The sequence below is a fragment of the Pipistrellus kuhlii genome, unplaced genomic scaffold, assembly GCF_014108245.1.
Source record: "Pipistrellus kuhlii isolate mPipKuh1 unplaced genomic scaffold, mPipKuh1.p scaffold_m20_p_13, whole genome shotgun sequence".
In the NCBI taxonomy this organism is placed as follows: Eukaryota; Metazoa; Chordata; class Mammalia; order Chiroptera; family Vespertilionidae; genus Pipistrellus; species Pipistrellus kuhlii.
Window position 1 is genome coordinate 50502178 of NW_023425438.1, and position 22203 is coordinate 50524380.

At 41.8% G+C, this 22203-nt stretch overlaps 1 protein-coding gene and 1 pseudogene across 1 annotated transcript; one reads left to right on the plus strand and one right to left on the minus strand.

Moving 5' to 3' along the window:
- The first annotated feature begins 2169 nt into the window (after positions 1–2169).
- On the plus strand, positions 2170–14349 carry NMS (neuromedin S). Its single transcript, XM_036436073.2, is given in 10 exon segments — positions 2170–2452; positions 4542–4597; positions 4899–4937; positions 8820–8843; positions 8944–8997; positions 10315–10389; positions 11629–11664; positions 12104–12145; positions 13264–13308; positions 14191–14349. Coding segments are annotated over 9 exon segments (573 nt in total). The 5' UTR covers positions 2170–2244; the 3' UTR covers positions 13303–13308; positions 14191–14349.
- Positions 14350–17416: 3067 nt separating this feature from the next.
- On the minus strand, positions 17417–18768 carry LOC118717688 (annotated as a pseudogene).
- Positions 18769–22203: the final 3435 nt, after the last annotated feature.

Here is a 22203-nt window from a genome sequence, read left to right on the forward strand (position 1 = left end):
ATGCCTCCTGAACTTGTGTGGCTTTTCCTTTACCAGGTTAGTGGAAGTTTCCTACTATTATTTCTTCAAACATATTCTCTATTCCTTTCTCCCCTTCTGTCTCTTCTGGCACACCTACTATTATATTCTAATATTGTTATGTTTCACATTGTCCCACAGCTTCCTTAAGCTGTCCTCCTGTTTTTTAATTGTGATTTTTTCTTTCTTTCTGGTTCTCTAATTGAGATTTTCAACTCTGTCTTCTAATTCACTGATTCAATCCTCAGCTTCCCCTAATCTGCTGTGTATTCCTTCCAATGTGTTCTTTATTTGTGTTATGTCATTCTTTATCTCAGACTATTCTTTTTTCATAGTGTTGAGCATTTTTACCATCATTACTCTGAACTATGTTTCAGATAAATTTCTTATCTCTACTTTATTTATCTCTTCTTGAGAATTCTCTCCTTTCATTTGGGGGTTGTTTCCTTGGTTCCTCATTTTGGTTGTCTGTTTGGGTTTGTGACTAAGTTTTAGGTAAATCTTCTACACCTCTCAATCTCTAGTGTTTAATGACAGTGTTAAAGGCTGTTTCTGACTAATTTGATCAGGTAAAGACTCAAAGCCTCCAGAGACTGCCTTTTCCTACCGACTAATAGGATTCTGACTTGAATTGCTCCCAGGCAATTGTCCTTAGGTATGGTGAGAGTTTTGTTTTGTTTGTTTGTTTTAACAGAGTGGGCAGTTGCTTCTGCCTGGAGGCTGTTACTTTTAATCTCTTAAGTAGCCTCAGGACAAGGTATTTTCAATAGGTTGTGTTCATTTTTCCCCCCAGGCAAGGCAGATGTCTATGTGGGAAAGATGTCCTCCCTATGTGAGGGAATGACTCAGCCCAGGAAACTTGGGGTGTCTGCTTTCTGAGCTCTATCTCCTGAGTCCCCAGTCCTGGGTTTTGATCTCATGGCTCTAGTCACTTCACCCTCCCTCTGCCAGAGCAGAAGGTGAGTGGCTCCACAGGGAATGTTTGTGCATTGGCCCTTCAAGAGGGTGCCCAAACTTTCAGCTGCCACTCCCTGGCAGACTGCACCTCACTGCTTTTCACAACAAATGTTATGTGGGTACCCTTCTCAGTTTGGTGCTTTCTGCTGGGGAGCCCTGCTTGTGGATTAATCCCAGAGTTCTCAGTAGCACCCCTCCCCCAACAGCTTAGATATATTTCTGGGGCTTCGGTTGCTGTCTGTGGGTGCCTGGCCAGCCCTTTCATGCCTCCACCCCTCCTACCAGTCTCTATGTGGTCTTCACCTTTAGTCCTTGGGTTCTCAGGGTTCTCTCCTGTGAGTTTTCCATTGATTATTCAGGAAGCCTTTCTGTATGTCAGTTGTAATTCCAGCTTTTTCCTGGGAGCATGTCCATGCAGCATCTTCCTACTCTGCTGCCATTTTTAATTTCCCATGTCTAATCTTAAGGGGACTGTTTTTAGAAAAAAAAAAACAATAATAAGAACACCTACCTCTTATCCCACACTCTTAAAGACATGACTACATCCTTGGGTCCAAATTCCTCATTTTCATTCTTGATGGGATGGTGACCTTGGCTAGTTCTTTTATCTTCTAAGGCTTAATCTCCCCATTAATAAGATTAGTATAGTACTATAGCCCTTATGGATTTTCAGTAAGAATTACATGAAATAACTTATGTGAAGTGTCTAAAACAGACAAAAACTTAGTAAGTAGAGTGTTGTTATTATGATTATTTTTATGTCTTCTTGAATACTGATTTAATAGGTCATATTTAACTTATTTATATAAAAGAATATCGGGAAAAAACTTAAAGAGTCTGATTTTCAACTATGATTTTTTTAAAAAGAACCTTACATAATTGAACTTTTTAATTTCTTGTAATGTTATATGCTGAACTCCAAATTTTGTTCTCAGATGCACCAAAGACTACAAAACATCCTTTGTTAATGATGGGAAAGAAACAGCTTCTTCATAAACAAGACTTCATCATTCAAGAGTTTATAGATTTATGTCCAGATCTATGATTTAAAAAAAGAGAAAAAGCCTTTCTTTAGAGTTAGAAATGTTTCTCAAACCACTATAGAAAAACAATTATGATTCTCCACTTTTTGTTTTTATTGCTGGGTTTAAAAGGATGACTCTCTACAATGCCAACACCAGGAGGATATTATTTCACAAATAAGAGCCCAGCATGACATTTATGAGAAAGCTGGGGTCCTCCTGTGAAAAGCTAATTGGTGCTTAGCCAATGGGCTCCGGGCATTGCTGGGCTTATCAGACACAGAGAAGAGGGTTGCCTGTACCTGCGGAACTTCAGAAAATACTCACTTCTTGTCCTAGCAGGACACATCTGTAGCCATCAAAGAGAAACCAGAGTTTAAAGATGAAGTATCTTCCCCAATTCCCTTTCTTCTTGGCCATCTATTGCTTCTGCCTGCTACAGCATCCCTCCTCAGGTAAGGGACCCCTTCATCTTAGTTGGCCTGAGCTCTAAGGAAGACTGAGATGATCCTTGATTCTTCTGGAAGAAGGCAAACTTTATTCCCCCACCTGCCCCTATTTCCACCCTTTCAATTTCTGTCTCTAACCTTTAAGAGAGGGTGAACAGAGCTAGGTATCAAAGCCTTTTACTAAAGCAGGCAACTTTCACTCGTTGGTCTCACACAGCTCCTGCCGCTGTCCTGAGGATGTGCCTGCTGAAACTGCGAGAGAAAGGACTTGGGGAAATCCCAATTTCTTAGGAAGAGAACTAGAGACTGTAGAATTGAGATTACAGGCTGGAGATTAGGGGCAGTTGGAGAGGGCTGGGGTAGGAGTGCTCACAGGAAAAGGGAATTTTTCATAGCCTTGTGGGCTCCCAGGAGGCAGGACCCTGAAACTCCAGAGGAGGTCCCGCTGCTTCCAGGTTGAGGCATTGTCCGAGGTGCTGACTGGGGTCGCTTCATTAACTGCCTAGAACCAGCGGTTTGTAGGGAACCAGTGCGTTTGTATGGGGAGTAGTCTGAATCCATTACCCCTCTCAGGTAACTCTCCGTATGATGCAGGGAAAGATGTGGTGGCAGAACAGCGGGGCTGTAAACACGAAATGTTTAGAATTTCGATTTAGGGGAGTAGAAATCTTTGAAAATATATTTCAAACTGTATGTGTGTTTTTTAACTGTGTCGTATAATCACAAAACCTAAGTATTTCAAGGAACTGTGAAAGTCACTTGATTAGCCTCTTATAGAGAACAAGGATTTCCTCTGTGATTTTCCTATGTGATAACTCTGTAAAACCCGGTGCACTACCAGCCTGAGATAGCGAGTAGCTGCTTCCTTTGGGCTCCAATAGAATCTTGTTTCTATTACACTTTTGTACATTTATTGTCTTTTATATATCTGTATGTATTTATAGCCACCTCCTTCATTTTTTCTGTTTGATTTCATGTTCCCTGAGGATATGGTCCCTATGGTCTTTGTGGTTATATTGATAACACAGAACCTATTAATAATTCTTTATAGGACTGGTTTGAATTAATTTGCATTTTTGAATGGCACCAACCATCAAGAACTTCTTTACACTAAACTGAAATCTGATCACATGTAACTTCTAACCATTAACCCTAGCTCCTTCCTTTGGAGATGTACAGAATAAGTCCAATAACTCTCAGGACAGTTCTCAATATATTTGGAGGTAGTTAACATATGCTTCCTAATTTTTCTCTTTGTCAAAGAAAACTATGTTTGGCTCCTTTTATTCTACCACACATCGTACTATTTCAAGTAGGGCTATTACCTTTCAAGGCTTGGATACTATTATTTGAATATAGCACAAGATTGCCTTAGTTTTTAGCTTTTTCTTGACTCATAGAAAGATTTCAGGGAGCAAAATACCAATTTTTCATCTAAAAATATATATTCTACTCTTGGGCCAGATATTTCTTTTCTCATATTTAAAAATCTAAGTTCAGAGTTTTGTATTTATCTCACTTAATTTCATCTGGTTAGTTTTGACCTATTTAGTTGATTCTTCCAATTGCAGTATTAGCTATTCCTCCAAGTGTTCTATCACATGAAAATGAGATGAAGACTTCATTTAGGTCAGGTACAAATTGGCTGGCACAGGGTCCATCTGCATGTTGATAGCAACATTCCTACAGCCCTGCCCCTGAGGAGTCTAATGAAGCACAGAGCCAGGCATCCATATTTCTTAAATGTTCCCAAAGTGATTTTGATGCACGTACTTGACACCATTTCCTGGTATTTCATCTTCATAAATTCCATCAAAATATAAATTAAGTTGTTGTCTAGGCATTTTTGCCCTTTTTCTGACTTGATAATTCTTGTACTGTTAATTCCTGATAAATAGAAAATTAAGTTATTTCAATTAATTTTGGTGCAAATCTCATGTTTGCTAGTGGCAGGTAAAATGTTGTTTTCTTTGTCAATCCTTTTTAACAGCATTGCATTTATAGAATTTCTGTATGTTTTTTATGGGAAAGATTTAAAAATTAATGCTATGACTTCTTTTATCCTAATTGATATTTTTATGATGTCTCACAATAGGATATATTCAAGCTTTAGATGATTCTCCAGATGGCGTGGATACTGTGCAGCTGGAGGTACACTGTTGTTCAGTAACGAGAGGTTTTTATTTAGTGTTGGCCTTGAAAATATCATGTGGGTAATGTTTACTTAAAACTATTTTAAGAACAGAGTCTTGGCTGCAGCAGGACTCACTATTGTCATTTTCATGGCCTCATTTAAGACATCCTGAAAATTGTGTTGAAATGTATTGCCACTGTGTAAGAAAATAATACAAGGCTCATAAATGGGACAATTTTAGGATTATATGTGTTGTAATAAAATGCTATGGATTAATGAATTTATACTTAATTTTGATTCATTTTCCTCATTTTTTAGCGACTGGCATATTGGGCAACTCTTTCTAGTCAACCTAAGGTAAAGAAAAAAAAAATCCATCCTAATATGATAAATTTTAATTATAATATGTTTATGCCATAATTGATATCTGTAATAACTGCACTGTTTTGCTACCTACAAGAGAATTTTATGTGTGTTTGTGTAAGAATATAGTTTTAGGAAATAACAACTGAATCTCTTAAATAATTTACTGTAAGATTTTTGTAGTTCATCTGCATTCTTACAATTAAAATAATCACATATGGATATCTAATTAATTTAATTGAATATGTTGTCTTATAGCAGCGTTTTTCAACCGCTGTTCCGCGGCACACTATGTTGCCTGGTGTGCCGTAGGTGCAGACAAGACAAGAATTTTATAATTTTTCACTATTTTGTTTACTTAATATTTCATAATAAAGTAATTATAAAATACTTTCTTTGTGTTTATTTGATTCCTAGTCAAGAGAATTACTTTATATATAGTCAATATAGGCACAGAGTTAAATTTTTTAACATTTTCTAATGGTGGTGTGCCTCGTGATTTTTTTCATGAAACAAGTGTGCCTTTGCCCAAAAAAGGTTGAAAAACACTGTCTTATAGCATAACATGAATTACAAATTGAATACTGTGATTTGACAGTTCTCCAAAACAATAGATTTCATGTAAAGAACTTATGGTAGCCACAACAGAAATATTTCATTGGGTACAAAGTAAATGTTGATTTATTCTAAAATGTAAGAGAGTGGTATCAAGGAAGAGCCCATGATTCTTAGGATCGACTATATGGTTTTTACTTTTTCTCTTCCTCCTCTACCTCTTCTAACTCACAGTATCCAATGCTCCAGCCACAGTGAACTTCTTACTATTTCCTAAGGCACCAGGCCCTTATGTCTTTGTATAGGCCTTTCTTTAGGTAAAATGCCTTTGCCTCCTTTGCCGGCTGTAGTTAATATCCCAGACTCTAAAGCCAAAGCTCAAAACCCACATCTATTTAACCTTAGTAGGTGTCTTAATTGCTCTGTGTCTCAGTTTCACCATCTGTAATATGGGAATAATAGCTGTAATAGCCTCATAATATTATGTAAGTAATGCTCACTTATATTATTTTTATAATTGTGAAGTATTTTCAACAGTATCTATAAGATAGACAGTGCAAGCTGTTATCATTGGTTTTTTTTCCCATTTATCTTTATTGTTGAAAGTGTTACAGATGTCCTCTTGTCCTCATATTGATTCTTATTCCCCCCCCATTGATTCTTAATTAAATGAATTTCCATTTTTCAAGACTGTAACATCATGTTCTCTCTTAAACTTCCCAAGTATATGGTGCCCATCTCTTCTCATTTTCAGTTTACCATTATGCATATGTTTGAAGACAATTGTCATCTCCCATCTTTAGAACTAATCATTACAAATTGATACCCAGAGCAAAAATCCAGGGTAAGAGCTCTCCATCTCCTTGCCGCTGCCTTCTCATTCACATCGAAAGGACTTCCTTACCCCTCACACCAAGGCTGTGGGGGTGCCCCTTCATAAGCACAGGAAGTACAAGTGTGGCTGTCACATATACTACCTTCAGTACTAAAGTGGGCTGTGTGATTCCCCAGTTGCAAAGGTCCACTTGGATCAATTTCCTTCCATTGTCTGCATTTTCCCATAGCTGATCCAGTTCATTGTTTCTAATTGCAAAAGAGCAAGGCATTGCTCGGTGAACACAACTACCAATATTTTACTAGAGAAAGCTATTAATGAGAGACTGCGGCCGAAATCGGTTTGGCTCAGTGGATAGAGCGTCGGCTTGCGGACTGAAAGGTCCCAGGTTCGATTCCAGTCAAGGGCATGTACCTTGGTTGCGGGCACATCCCCAGTAGGGGGTGTGCAGGAGGCAGCTGATCAATGATTCTCTCTCATCTATGTTTCTAACTCTCTATCCTTCTCTCTTCCTCTCTGTAAAAAATCAATAAAATACATTTTTTTAAAAAAAATTTTAATAAAAAAATAGACTGCAACTCTTCTGCCTTGAAGTGTAGCTTTCAACATGTCACTTCCTCTCCTGGGCTTTGGCTTCCTCTCCTACCCAGTGTCTGCATGTCTTGTGCGGCTCTAAGTCCCCTCCAGTGCTGGTCTCCAGGAGAGTCCCATCTGTGTCTCTAGGAAACTTTCATACAAGGCCACTCAAAAAGCATTACAACCTGGGAACTGCAGCACTCTTGGTGTTTTGTGCTTGTCACTATGTGGGATCAGAAGAATTTAAATGGGAAAGGGGGCAACAGATTCTTATGAACACAGCCCTACTATTCATCCATTTGAAAAAGGTATTTTTTAAAGCATGCCATGTGCCAGGAGCTAAGGATATACAGTAGTGATCAAAATAGACAAAACTACCTATTCTCATGGAACTTATATTGTAGTTAGGAAAATAAATAATTTAGATAAGTACACTTAAACTTTTTTAGAATAAAAGAAAAGAGAAAGGAAGGTGCATATAAAATGTTGAGAGTGGTGTTTAGCAACTGAAAAAAAATCTTTGTATTTCTTTGTGTGTGTGTGTGTTGTTGTTGTTGTTTTGTTTGTTTTTTGTGGGTTTTTGGTGGGTTTTTTTGTTTGTTTGTTTTGTCTAAAAGGTAATGGTAAAAAGTTGATAAACTTGATACCAAAAAAGCACACAATTGTTCACCCAGTACGTTTTCAGAACACACACACACACACACACCACAGCAAACAGATGCTGACAATGAGACCAAAAACTATAAAATAATAAATGGTAAATTTTAGAATTTATAATAAAGAAATAGAGGAACTCACCACAGAACCTCTGCTATTAATGATGTTGGAATTATATGGGGTGTGCAAAGTAGGTTTACAGTTGAAAGGACAAGAAACACAGGGTCTATTCTTATATTTTTATTAATTGTATTATTTTCCACATGAACAACTGCAAACCTACTTTTCCCACCCCCTATAGTATATGTGCTGCCAAAGCGAGCACTTTTCCCACCCCCTATAGTGTGTGTCTGTGCCCATAAGTATGTAGGTGCATGTATGTACATGACAGAGAGAGAATGCATAGATATTGGCTGCTGCAGAAATTCTCCACAAAGTTTATAGAGAGATGTAATCATATTCAGAGCCACAAAATTAGAAGTACAATATTATTAAAAACTTCTTATTTCTGTGTTAATGGAGTTTAAGCTGATTCAATAATGTTTAAATGTGAATGAGATATGAATGATCAATAGCAGCCAGATAAACATATTTAAAAGTGCATTCACAGTAATCATCTCTAGCAATTTTATAAAATACAGACATGGAATCCTGTGCTAGCACTTTGTGAGCGCCCTCTTCACAGCATCCTTGAGTGGAATATGCTGCCCACACAGCTTTTTCCAGGTTGTCATCTATGCAAACAAGGGCAGGTGGTGCTCTAACAAGGACTTAGAATGAAAAACTATGCTTTGTGCAAGAACAGTGAAGATTCATGTTGAATGTTTTAGGGGGAAAAGGTTTGATCAATTCAAACCAACCATTTAAAAAGCTGAACTCTAGGATATACCCAGCAGCAAATTAAAAATTGCAATCATTATTTTGTTCCAGTTCTTATCAGATGGTTATCTGGGAATAGATTCTTGTATCTCTTCTAGGCATCATAGAGTATGTTTTCCCCTTAAGCTTGAAAAGGTAAAATGAGATTAAGTTTTAAAATAATGATATATTGCTGCCAACTTTGTTTTTCATAAGATCCTGCATCACTATAATCTTATTCAGTTTGTGTAATGAATTTCTTTTTAGCTTGGCAATTTATTTCATAATATTAAGGTAAATCCTATATATCTCATGGTGTAACTTATCCTGAAAACTTTGTCAGTTACCTGCCACATAAAATTCCATGTAACTTGCCCTCACAATTCTCTTTCCAGGATATTCGAGACATATACAAAAGGGTGAGTACTGCCCAGCCCTGTAGCAAGGGCATGCAGCTTCTACTTTTTGTAGCAAGTGACACAATACTAAAATGAACCTTTTTTTGTTTTTCTTATTCAGTTTCTATTTGACTACTCCAGAGCTCAGGAGACAACACAGCCAGTTAACACTGGGGTCGGTATTGTATCGTAATCGTCTTTGTAAAAGTCCCTCCCCTCTGCATGCCTTTATTGCTTCCTAATTAATGCGTGCGGGTCAGCAGAAGGCCTGAGACACTCTCTCTGTAACAGCTTCCCCGACGCCTTTCCCAGGCCGGTAGGGACTACATGTCTCTCTCCCTCGGTGGGAGTGGGAGGAGGCTGACAGATCTAGAAAGATAGAGAATAAATTATAGAAAAGGAAACGTAAGTAAGAAATCACTTTTCGTGATGCATTTAAACAGATGTACAAGAAGAACCTGACAAACGGAACTCTATTTATATTGTTCCGCATTACCCTCTGTTCTTAAAAGTATGAAAAGTGTCTTGTGACATGTAAAGCACCCTATCCCCCAATAGTGGTCCATGGATGTTCTTTTTTCATAACAGACACAATGTGTGGGTGCTGTTCAAATAATAAACATCACCTCTAACTTTATTAGCATAAACTTGAGTTATCCTCAGGTACAGATTGTGTAAGTGAATTTCTGAAGGGTATGATTTGAGAATTATTAAAATCATAGAATAAAATTAATTCAGGTGCCCTGTCACAACAACTGAAATTTGACCATTAGAAAGTCACTTATTTATGTAATTAAGGCTTCCCAAGTCTTCAGGAAGACCCTTAAGAAAAACAGCAAAGTATTTTTTTCTCCTCAGAGGCAAAGATTCACAAGTAGTACAGGTTTGGGGATGGGAATCAAGGAATGACGGGGATTTTCTCACGAAAAGCCTTGGGCACTGCAAGGGGGAGGGAAGGTGCAATGAAAGGGGGAAAATAAACATGGTCTGTGACACCAATTAAACTTGACTCTGAGTCACACTTCTCAGGAGGATTCAGAAAGACCAGGTAAGACACAGGTGTGTCTGAGAGCCGGTGGGGAGTCACAGACAAGAAGTCTGGGAAAATAAATGCCTCCGGGAGAGAGGGTCCGGGTGCTGTCCTCCCAGATGGTCCCTTAGGTCAGGAGAGCACAGCTGGAGGGCAGAAGGACCTGCGTGGAGATGCTTCTTTGGAACAGTGCACTCCACACCAGAAGCACGGAAAACTTGGGGCCAATGCAGCTCAGAGTCTGGTTTATCCTAAGGGAATGTTTTAAGAGATGTGTTGGAATTGAAACCTGCTACCCAAGCAGGCGCGTCTTTATTGAAAACATAAAATTCCAAGCTCGGGTTCAGAAAGGATATTACTCTGAAAATTAAACCCATTTGTAAGGGAGGGAGTGGAAAGGATGCGGATAACGCTGGGCTCTGGCCCCGCCGACTGGAGCCTCAGGGCGCCCATCTGTTGCAGTTTCCTCCGGGGCGCCCTTCCGTGCGGCTGGCCGCCTCTCTCGCCGAAGGAAAGATGAGGAGATTTCTACAGCGCGTATGTGCTTTTTTTCTTCCGCCATATTTCATGCCGGTAAAGGTCCATTTAACTAGGGTATATGCGTGTCTTCGCCTCGGAACGGGCTTGCATTCTCTCCTCAATCTATGTCTCCCTGCGGGAGGGAGCTCTGGCCCATTGACCCCACACAAGTTAATTAACCTCCCCCAGCCACAGCCTCCTCCACTGGAACCATCCATGGGCCCCTCATGGCTCCATCCTCTCCTCTGCTGACCTCTTCATCCACACTTTTGTTGTTGTTAATCCACTGGAGGGTATTTTTTCCATTGATTTTTAGAGAGAGTGGAAGGGAGGGGGAGAGACAGAGAGAAACATTCATGCAAGAGAGACACATTGATTGGTTGCCTCCCCCACGAACCCGCTATCAGGGACACAGACTGAGCTGCAACCGAGGCATGTGCCCTTGATTGAAATCGAGGCCGGCCTGCACTCTGTCCACTGAGCCAAACTGGCCAGAGCTTCATCCACGTTTTTTGTTTTGTTTTAGCTTTTGTGTTGTCTGCCACCTTTCCTGTCCCTTCTCTTCCTCTTGACATGAACATTTGCCTTGGTGGCCCTCTGTTTCCCATTGCCCTACCCACCCTTTTGTCCATATCTCAGAGCTTTGTTTTTGTCTTCATGGGGGGGGGGGGGGAGAAATAAGTTTAGAAATTGCCAGTTTCAGTAATAGTTGAACCTCAAAATCTTCATCAAGGTTTGTTGCATGGTAGCAAAAAGAAAACTTCTTTTGAACACTGTGAGCCCAAGTCAGGTGACCAATGCATCCCAGGATGCACAGGACTTACCTGGTTTTATCTCCGAAAATTCCAAGATCCTCAGGAAACTACTCAGTTCCTGAGAAATCTATTTGTCATCCCAAGCACAGGGAGCAGTTTTTCTGATCTGACCACAGCTCTCCAGGCTGGGTCTTGCCTGCAGGGTTATGCCAGAGTCACAGGCAAAGACAAGCTGAAGAAGCTGAAATGCCTTATCTGGGATATGTGTCTAAACCAGGGGTCAGTTTCAAGTTGAGGCTGTTGAGAAGAGCAAGCAAATATAACATTGTCCAGGACACAAATGGTAACTTAATCAATAAAGCATGCTTGCTTTCCTGAACAGGAAATTGAAACTGACCACATACCTGTGCCCTTGAACAGGGAGGTGCAGAATCCCAGCAAATAACAGCTAGCCTCACGGATGTGGTCCCTGTGAAATTAACCTGTGTCTTTTCCTTCACAGGATTCGGGGGCTGTGGCACCTGACTTTACCAAGAAGGTATGTGAGCCTTGCGGAGAACACAACCTCCCAAGAAAGATCTGCGAGAGGGAAGTACTTGGGACACATTGACAATCCTCTGGCTGTGGGTATCTCATCTCCAGTCTTGTGGATGCGTCACCTGGGGCCATCTGTCCTGGAATTGGCCTTCTCTGGCTCAGGGCCCCCATGCCAGTGTACAACTTGGGGAGGTACTGCAAGTGGCACAGACCCTATATACCTGTGCTTCTCTGCTTTGACAGCGCATTAAAGATATCTGGGGACCTTGTCAAAGTCTGGAGATTCAGTAGGGGCCTATGACTGTGTATTTCTTACAAGTTGTCAGGTGTTATTAATGCTTTGGGACTGGGGACCACACTTTGGAAACTGCTGTCAAGACATCTTTGAGAGGCCTTGGGCACAACATGGTTGCATAATGGTTTGTGTTTTTATGTTGTAGGATCACGCTGCTACCCGGGGACGACCATTTTTTCTTTTCAGGGTACAGCATGTTTCTGTTTTTAACCCTGACTCCCTCGTGTTGAATGAGCAGAGCGGGCCCCACGATGAACTGGTGAACAATGGTGGGGACTCTAACTCTTTAGTTAGGGGGTAACCCTCAAAGTTTTCTCTACAGAGTCAGTGCTTGTAAAGGAAAGAGTCCACCAGGACACAGGCTGAGAGCACCAGGGCGCTGGGAGCACAGGGTTGGGAAGTGGGGGTTCTAGTGATGGACAGACAGGAGGGCCAGCCAGAGTCGGAGCCTGTGTTTCTGAACATGAAGGTGTGGATACCTGGCTCCAAAACACTCTGGCAAGAGGAGCCTAGTGCCATCCTCTCCTCCTTCCCAGGGGACTTGAGCCTCTTGCAAAGATCATGGAGCCGGAGAGTTCTCTCTTGGTATTTGACCTGCCTATCACCCGCTTTGTTTCAACCCCTAAATACTCAATGTTCGCATCAGAAAAATGTGCAAATCAGCCAGACTTGTACCTCTCAAACTGCATTCTGTGGGCCATTGGTGCTAAGAGTTGCTATGCAAAGATCAAATCAGATTAGAAAACACTGCACCCACCATTCCTGAAGATTTACAATGCACACTGTGTCCGGCAGAAAACAACCTGTTTAACTTGAGTTTATTGTATGTTGTTTCCCAAACTGTTCTGGCTATGGAAATGCTTCTCAACCCTCATGCCACCCCACATACACCTTTTTAATCTGCATGATCTGTTAATAGTTGTTCTCTGGAAAGTACTTTATGAAACAGTGGGTCTCAATGATGTCTTTAGGGTGAGAAGTCCTGTGACAAATAGGTTGAGGACTGTCCTGCTACATAAACAGAGGCTAAAGGGTGGAGTGAAGGAGGGGGGACAGTGTCTGGCTAGAGTGGTGGAGTGCAGACAGTCTAAGCAGTAGGGTCTTGGAGCTCTGCCATAGAGGACCTACAGACTGAGACAGGGCTGAGGCTCACCCAGTGAGCCCCCCAGGAGGTCACTGACACCTTAGTTAGGAGAACAGGGCCTTAGGGCTCATGAAGAAAGAATCTGAAACCAAGAAACAGGTTCTGGACAGCTTTGTTCCAATGTTTCTAAGTTGCTCCTTTTTTTATTTTATTTTTTCCAGCCAAGGAATGGAAGAAACACTGAACACCCAGTAGGATAGACCAAGGTCAGTCCATTACAACTTTTTACTCCAAGGAAATGTTATGAGTCTGACAGGGGGTAGTGAGAGGCAGCCAGAGGGGTGATAGTACAAAGAAAGGAGGGCCACATGGAACTCTTGAGGACCTTCTGCCCCATCCCCTTTCCTGCTCTCAGCACCACAGAGCCCCCATTCCAGCCAGCCCTGGGCAAACACTGCAGCCTTCACTTCACGCTGGCTCTTTGCAAGGGAGCTGTCTTTGGCTGCCTGTGAGGGGCTGGACGCTCCACTTGGCCCATCTGACTCTCTGTGAATTCTCACCTGGCTCTTCTAATGAGGAAAAAAAACTACCCTGGGGTGCTTGGGGCAATGTTTAAGCTCCCTAGAGTGGAAACATTACAGAGTACAGCCAGACAAGGCCATTCCTTCCATTCAATGATGCTCAGAGTTTCCATCTGGGGAGATTCCTGGTCTTCGGCCTGTGGAAGCAGACATCCCTGTACAAGGTCTCCTCTGCCTCTCCTGTTGATGTGGTCCCAGGAACATGAGGTCACAGTCCTGCAGAGGCAATGCATGTTCCCACCTGGAACCTGATCCTGACCTGCTGGCCGTGGTCAGGGCCCCAGAAGGCCCAGGTGCCTGAGAAAGCTGCCCAGACGCCGGGTAACAGAGCTGCCAGGTAAAAAGGAGAAGGTATTCCTAGAGTCACAGCACTCACACATAGTTAGTGGTCTAATTAGGTACAGAGCAAACACAGACCTTAGAAGTATCGACTATGGGCATTTAGGACATGTCAAATTGAGGTGTACTTTTAAAATATGCTATGTAATAACATGCCCATGGTCTCATCTCAGTTCTGAGAATGAATTCATCTGAGTTGTATGTTTTCTTTCTTTTTTCTTTTTCCAGAGTTCAGTGGCAAAGGGAAGCTGGATCAGATGAAGCAACCCAGCAATTATTCTGGGCAAATGTCAAATTTCTTCTTATGAACAATATGAAAAGACAATTCTCTTGCTCTATATTCACTGAAATTTTCAGTTGTATAAAGAATAAAATAGCATTGACACATTTTCATTTCTTATTGGAAAATCTTGGGGGAAGGATCAGTGTATATTTAAAGTAATGGGATTTTTCTTTTTTTTAAAGTACTTTTTGGGATATCATTTTAGCATGCCCCAACTATCTTGTTATTATTGAGAACTGAGCACACAAGCTTGAGAGATGGGCTGTTTTCAAATCCTTACTCTACTTTGTAGTTGGGGTACCTTGGGCAGGTCACTTTCTACCCCTGTGCCTCAGGCTCTGGTAAAATGGAGTTGGTAATAATGGCTCCTACACATAGTTTGTGTGATGATTGAAGAGCTGGTCCATGTAAAGGGCTTAGCATGAAGGTGCATAGTGACCATTCAATTGTGTTGATTCTAATTATACTTCAAAGATGATTTTCATCACACAAATGGTATCAAAGGGACTTACCCTAATGAGAGCTACTTCTAATTGCTGACCAGGGGCCAGAGGTCACAGCATTAAGTAATGCATAACAACTCAAACTCCTTAAGGAACCATAAGGCCCAGGCCATTAGCTTCTCATGCTCCTCCTCTATAAATAGTATTTGACATCGAGACTCCTCAAGATCATGTGAAGGAATAGACAGCGATGCAGAAGACAGGCACACAATGCAATGAGGGGCCCTAATGATACATGCATATAACAGTCTTTTAAGGCACTAAAGTGGGTGCTTTTATTATATTTACCTTCACAGTCCTGTAAAGTAGTGTATTATAGTAATGTTAGTTGCTACACAAATAAACCTCAGAGTCTTGGTGGCTTGGCTTAGTATAATCTTTTTCCCCAAAAAATGGAGTGAAAAATTGAATTAACTTCCTGGATATATGTTTCATTATTATATCATTCAAGTAACTAATCTTACTTTTACTTGTATTATAGAAAACATATTTGCCTAATACAATAGTAAAATAAACATTATTCTAACCTTTTCCCCCAAAAAAAATTTTGATAAATAGATGGAAATATAATAATACATCTTGTTTGTTTAAAAGCTTTACTGAATTTTAACTCTACAAATATTTATTCAGTTGGGTCTTAAAATAGCCAATACTTTATACTGTTCAGTAATGAAATATTTATAGAAAAACTGCCTTTCGCACATTTAACAGTTATATCCTAAGGCTTGGCCCCAATACTTCCTCATATATAAAGAAGTTTGATGCCTTCTTGTGAACACTTCACCATTTCTTTTTGCCTCATTATTTTTTATTAAAGTACTTATAAATTGGTAATACTTTTTTGGTTAGATTTTCACCATTTATCTAAAATACTAGCAGCCTGGTGCACAAAATTCATGCACTCAGGAGGGCCCCTCAGCCCAACCTGCACCCTCTTGCAGTCTGCGAGTCCTTGGGGGATGTCCGGTAGTCAAACATCCTTAGTGATGCTACAGAGGCAGGAGAGGCTCCCGACACCACTGCTGCGCTCACCAGCAGTCAGCTGGACTCATGGCTTCTGGCTGAGCGATGCCTCCTATGTGGGAGTGCACTGGCCACCACAGGGAAGCTCTTGCCTTGAGCGTCTGCCCCTAGTGGTCAGTGCACGTAATAGCAACCAGTCATTTGGTTGATTATTATATAGGACTAGAAGCCCATTGCATGAATTTGTGCACAGATGGGGTCTGGCCAGCCTGGCCCTGGGGAGGGGCACAAAGGGAGTTGGCCAGCTGCCCCACCCTTGATGGGGTGGGAAAGGCTATTGGGAGTGGGGCTGGCCTGGGGAAGTTGGCTGGCTATCCCCTCCCCAGATGAGGCCAGTTTGCTGGCCCCAGAGGGCATCATAGCAACTAGTCGGTCAGATCTTTACAGCATTCCACTCACTGGCTTTTTAGATAGATAGATAGATAGATAGATAGATAGATAGATAGATAGATAGATAGATAATATAATAGATAGATAAACTCCTTAAGAAGAGAGCAGGCATGAAAAATTATGTATTTTCATATTGACTAAGAAACAAAAACCTTATAGAAGACAAATTATAACACATGCCACTGAATCAGTAGAAGGTAAGCAGAAATCTGAGGCAGGAGATGATACTGATTTCATATTTGCTAAGTACCTGTAAAGAAATTATATTTCTATGAACCAACCACTTATAACTCTCTGATAGAATTAATGAAATATAATCCCTCCCCTTTCTTTCATTTCTACAAAGAAAATACTTTTTTCTGAGGTGTATTATTAAAATAATGTTAATCCTGAATTTCAGTGTACATAAAGGCCAAACAGTTGTCTTTCTAGGAAAAGAAGATTGCTACAAGATTGAAAGAATCATTTGATAGATTAATTTTAGAGATCAGATATGTAATAACAAGTAGTTTGGGCTTAAGTTTTAGAGTTACTTTAACACATGCTTTAAACTTTATAGCCTTACAATATTGATTTAATTAAAGTAATTCTGTTCATTGAATACATTTATTTTCATAGGGATTGGATAATGTTTTACTGTAACTCTTCATTACATACATCTCAAAAGTTTTATTAACTGAAAGCTTCATAAGCTGTCACAAATGTTATGTAGAGACTCTTAAAATGTAATTTAAATTTTATACATTATGTTTAGAATATTCAAACTTCATTTTAGTGACCCAGTTGACAATATCTATAAATTTTTAACTCTTAGAAACCAAAATCAAAACAAAACATTCTAGATTAAATGCTTAAAAGTTATATTACTATGCTATATAAATGTAAATGCTTGTATATATGGAATTTCATTTTTATGATGTTTATATTTATAGGGGTCATTAATGCCACTACAAAAGCCCTAAGTTGCATGCCTAGCACAGAAGCCACATTTCTTTCTCTTTTTTTTAAATATATTTTATTGATATTTTACAGAGTGGAGGAAGGGAGAGAGATAGAGAGCTAGAAACGTCGATGAGAGAGAAACATCGACCAGCTGCCTCCTGCACACCCCCTACCGGGGATGTGCCCGCAACCAATGTACATGCCCTTGACCGGAATCGAACCCGGGACCTTTCAGTCCGCAGTCCGACGCTCTACCACTGAGCCAAACCGGTTTCGGCAGAAGCCACATTTCTTTTCTCTTTTTCTTTCTTTCTTTTTTGAGTGAAAACTCTGAATTTAATGTGATATTGGGGAGCCCCATTTTTCACTTTCTATCACTCACTCATCGGACCTATTGTGAGTTGGGTGAAGACTGCCCCCAGTCAGCCTCTTTGGTCTGTCTCTGAATCTCCTTCTCGCCTATTCATAGAGTGCTTGTTTTCACTCCTGTAGGCTTTCCAGTGGGCCCAGGAGGACGTGGCAAATGTTATGGCTGTGGGCTGAGGGCTCCCCAGGCCAGGGCTGGGGAACTGAGGAGATGCAATGTGCAATCATCATAAATGCCTATTGTGCCAAAGAGGCACTGTGGTAGGGTCTTGGAGGCAGAGGTAAGGGAGGAAACTGGGTCCCCTTAGGGATGTCTTCAGGTATGAAAGCTATATACTCCCTCAAGTATATTGCCGAAGGTCAAGTCTACGCAGCCAGTCCTCGCTGACTGGGGCGGCAATCTAGGGTGTCTTTGTCGCTTCAGGTGCTTTGTTCTGAATGCTAAAGTGAGTCATGTCCCCATCTGGCCCAATTCTTGGGCCACCAGCTGTTGTACATGGAGGGAACTCCTCATTCCCCTCCCCCAGCTAGCAATGAGCAGGACGCAGCCACTTGATACCCCATGCAAGATACAAATAGTGATCACAGCAGTTCTGAGACCCACTAGGCATGTGACACCTTCACAGAGACTAGTCTCTGGACTCCAAAAGTAAGAGGCTATACAACATCCTGGATAGAAAATGGTCAGGAAGGTGTTACAGCTAGGGAGGTTGACTATGTTGTGATTGAAAGGTGTCAGGTAGTTGGAAATGAGGACCCTGAGATGGTGATCCCTGAGTCTCTAGTCCTGCCTGGCCAGCCCCAGCACCACACATTTCACACCACCAACCTGTGAACGACACTGTCCAGCAGTGCACTGCTGAATCGGAAGACACAGATGCAGGACAAGGAGGCTGGACCTGATGGGCACGTAAAGTAACAGTGTGAGGATGGGCTCCGGAGCCACAAAGGGAGGCTCCATGGAGGTTGCTGCAGGGACGCCTACAGGCCATATTTCCACTTGCCACAGGTCAATCCATTCAGCTCTCACATGGTCCACTGCAAATTCTCCTAGTTTAATTCAGAGCAGAGTCCAAGTTTCTTTCTACATTGTAGTCTCTGCCCAGGATGGGCTCAATGAACCTCCCCACCCTCTCCAGACACTGATTGAATTGGGAAAAAGAAGATGCTCTCAGGAGCGAGGGTTTTATGGGCCAGGCCTTCCTTTTTAGTAGAACTCTGTCTCATAACCATGTCTGACTGGAAAGGAGGCTGGAAATGTCACCTTGCTGTGTGGCCTGGAGGAAGAGAGGCAGATTTGGTGAATAGCTGGTCAGTCTCTACTGTAGTATTAATATAAATATTATCCTTAGGGTGCAATGAAACTGACACTCAAAGAAATCAAATATTTGCCCAAGGTCTTTCACTAAATGTCAAGGACACAATTCAAACCCCTGGCGCAACTGATTCAATATCTGTGGCTCTTCACCAGTACAAGCTATCTCCCAGGGACAGTTAGCCTTTGGCTGGGGGCAGCAGTGGAATGGGATAAGGGTACACTGTTGAACTGTACATGAAATCAAAGCAACAAGCCCTGCTACCTGAGCCTTGACTTGTTAGGTAGAGATTGATGTTCTCAGTGCCAGATCAGAGGGAAGTAAGAGTTCACCCTAACCAAGCAATGCAAGGCAGTGCCTGATCGGGGGCTGAAGAGGCATCTGGATGAATTGGGGGAAGTTAAGCAGGGACCCTCCCCCACCTCTGCTTGGGTTCCAGGTTCTTTTCCAATTCAACATGTTTAGACGCTCTGGGTTTCTTAGTCTTTATGAAGGTATGTACTAGTATCTGTGTATCTCACTACCTGAAGGAACAAATATGCCTGGACCAAACAAACCCCTTTGAAAAGCTGGAAAAATTCCACTTTGGACAATTTTATTTTTTGCTCAATTCTCTGATCTCTTTGTTGACTCCTGGTATTTCAGCTTAATATTAAACCATCAATTTGCTTCAAGAGAATAAGTCACAATCAATAGAAACCCTGAAGGAACAGGCAGTAGGACTTACTTTATTTGCCCACTTCATCTTCCAGACCATGGTGAAATGGATGTAGGGAATTGCTGTAATAAAGCAGAGCCCAGGAGAAGAGACATTCACTGCATGTCAGCTGTAAGAATGCTGGGCACTGGGCAGCTGAGCAGTAGACCATGTGGCTACAGACTTGCCGGAGGCGAAAGCAAACAGCAGTTAACATAAAAATGCAAAAAGAAACATTGGAAGGCCAAAGGACTTTGGTATTCATCAGGGCTGAAAATCATCATAAAATTGCCCTGTTGCGGGCTCAATGTCTCAAGACAATTTCCTAACCTGATAATCCTTACATTGTTTACCAAACTTTACCTTTGATCTGCCTGTATGCATTGCTAAAGGAAAAATGTGTATTCAAGTAAATAAAAAGCAGACCAGGCCAAAGGTGAGTGTGTCTCTTCAAGAAAGAGGCTCCACTTGACCCCCAATGCCTTCTAAATTCGTATTTCTTGTATAGCATTTTCATTTGTGCATCGGCCTCTCCTTCAGATCTTGAACCTAGCCATGAAGGTCATGGCACAGACTCAGAAGAAAATGTGGCCAAGGGAAGAGCTACCATTTATCACTATTCTCTGGGGAAAACTCACAGTGACCTGAACTAGGTAAAGAAGAGCAAGGATCATTTGTGGCAGGGGTCCTCAAACTTTTTAAAGTGGGGGCCAGATCACGGTCCCTCAGAGAGCTGGAGGGCCGGACTATATGAACTACTAATTCCTACTGTAACACCTCGGCTGCGCTCACTGCCCAAAAAACCTGGCGGGCCGGATCAGACTCCTCTGAGGGCCGCATGTGGCCCGCGGGCCGTAGTTTGAAGACGCCTGATTTGTGGGAAGAAAAGCCACAGGAGATTAATTTTACCCTTGATTGTCACTTAAGCAATGGACAACATTGCAAAATGCATCTTTTTATCAGGGGATAAGGTCCCTTCCCACTCAGCAAGAAAACAGACACATTTGGTAATGGGACTTGTATTACTTGGAGTCTCGATGCGAATGACCCAGGCCAGTTGAGTACCTCTATTGTTTGAACTGTTCAGAAGGAAAGGATCCTGAAAATCATTGCCTCACTGTACCCCACATTATTAAATCTGGGTTGCCCCTAATCTGTGCTCCAGCATAATGTTTTAAGTCCTGTACCTGGAAATGAAAAACATCGCTTCCCTCCCTTGGGGAGAAATCAACAAGACCACACTTGAGAGGTAATTCATAGTTCATACCTGGGTGGTCCTATCTCACCACAGTCTGCTGCCTTAGATTTAGAAGAGGAGAAGAGTTCTTGGAGGGCAACCATGACTAACAGAATTCAATGTTGAGGAAGAGAAAGGGATCCTTCAGCAAAGTGCTAATGCTGTGGTGTGCTAAGGGGTGGAGTTGGGAGAGGCTGCTCATGGTTAGCACACCAAGTGTTCCAGGACACCTTGAAGAGAGACTCTCCTCACTGCCTTAAATATTCCAGGCCAATTGTCCTCCACCCTCCCCTAAAACTCTACATTTCTTGATGGCTCCTTTTGTCTGGCTAAGTCATCCTACTCTTCCTCGGTGCTGTCATCTACAGACATCCTGGCTGAACCTCCTTGTCCCTCGAGGGTTTTGATAATTTGTTCATGGCCCTCCTGTCCACCTCATGTCTTGTGTCATTCAGGTTGGCATCGAAGTCCCTGTGGACATCTGTCTGATACTCTGGGCTTGGAGTTCTTGACCTCCTCATTGACAAAGCTTTTCATCTCTTCACTCTGGCTGCCCACTTGTTCTCTCCCCAACCTCACTGCAAGTTCCTTAGGTGGAGGATGCTTGTATCTATAATAATAAAAGGGCAATATGCTAATTAGACCAGACATCTTCCAGGTGTCATTCTGGATGTCTTTCCTAACAAAGCCAGGGCCGGAGAAAAGCCAGCCCAGGTTCCAGGTGCCTGTGGGTGGCCTGAGGGAAGCCATCCCAGATCCTGGGTGCCTGTGGGTAACCAGAGGAGGGAAGCAGCCTGGGTCTGGGGTGTTGAAAGGAAGCCAGTGCCAGCAGCCGGGGGTAAAAAAGGCCCATTCTTGCATGAATTTTCATGCATTGGGCCTCTAGTTGTTAATAACTTCAGAGATTGTAATTCTGTTAAATGAAAGGTTGTCATGCTTGATTCATGAGTGATAATGTTAGATCTCTGTGTGGGTCTTTTACAAGAAAACATCTAATGACCATGGGGAGGCAGAAGAGACTGATTTGACATGTGATAAGAAGTAATCATTGACAATTTCATGGTGGTCAGTCCTCTGGGTTCCTTTCTGTGACCTGGGATCTAAAATTGGTAATCAAGTCAAATACAAGCAAACAAACACTACCATCTTTCTCCCCAAAATACAGGTCAAGGACCATATTTTTTCTATTTAAGCTTAATCAGGCCAAAATCACAAGGACAAGCCTGAAATCTGACAGAATCAGATTTATTGACCTGATGCCATGAGGGAGGCACTCCAGAAGAGCCATGGGGTGCTTCTCAGTAAATGAGGAGACTTGTAAGTCAAGCTCCTGCTGAAGGATCCAGGAAAGTCCAAAGGAAGTGGGGATCAATGCTGTACTAGTTGCAGTTGCCAAGGCAGAATTATGAGAAGTGGGGACTAACTAGAGCTTGGAAGGCATAATGAGCAAGAATGGCTCAGCATTTGGGAATCCCTAGTAAAAG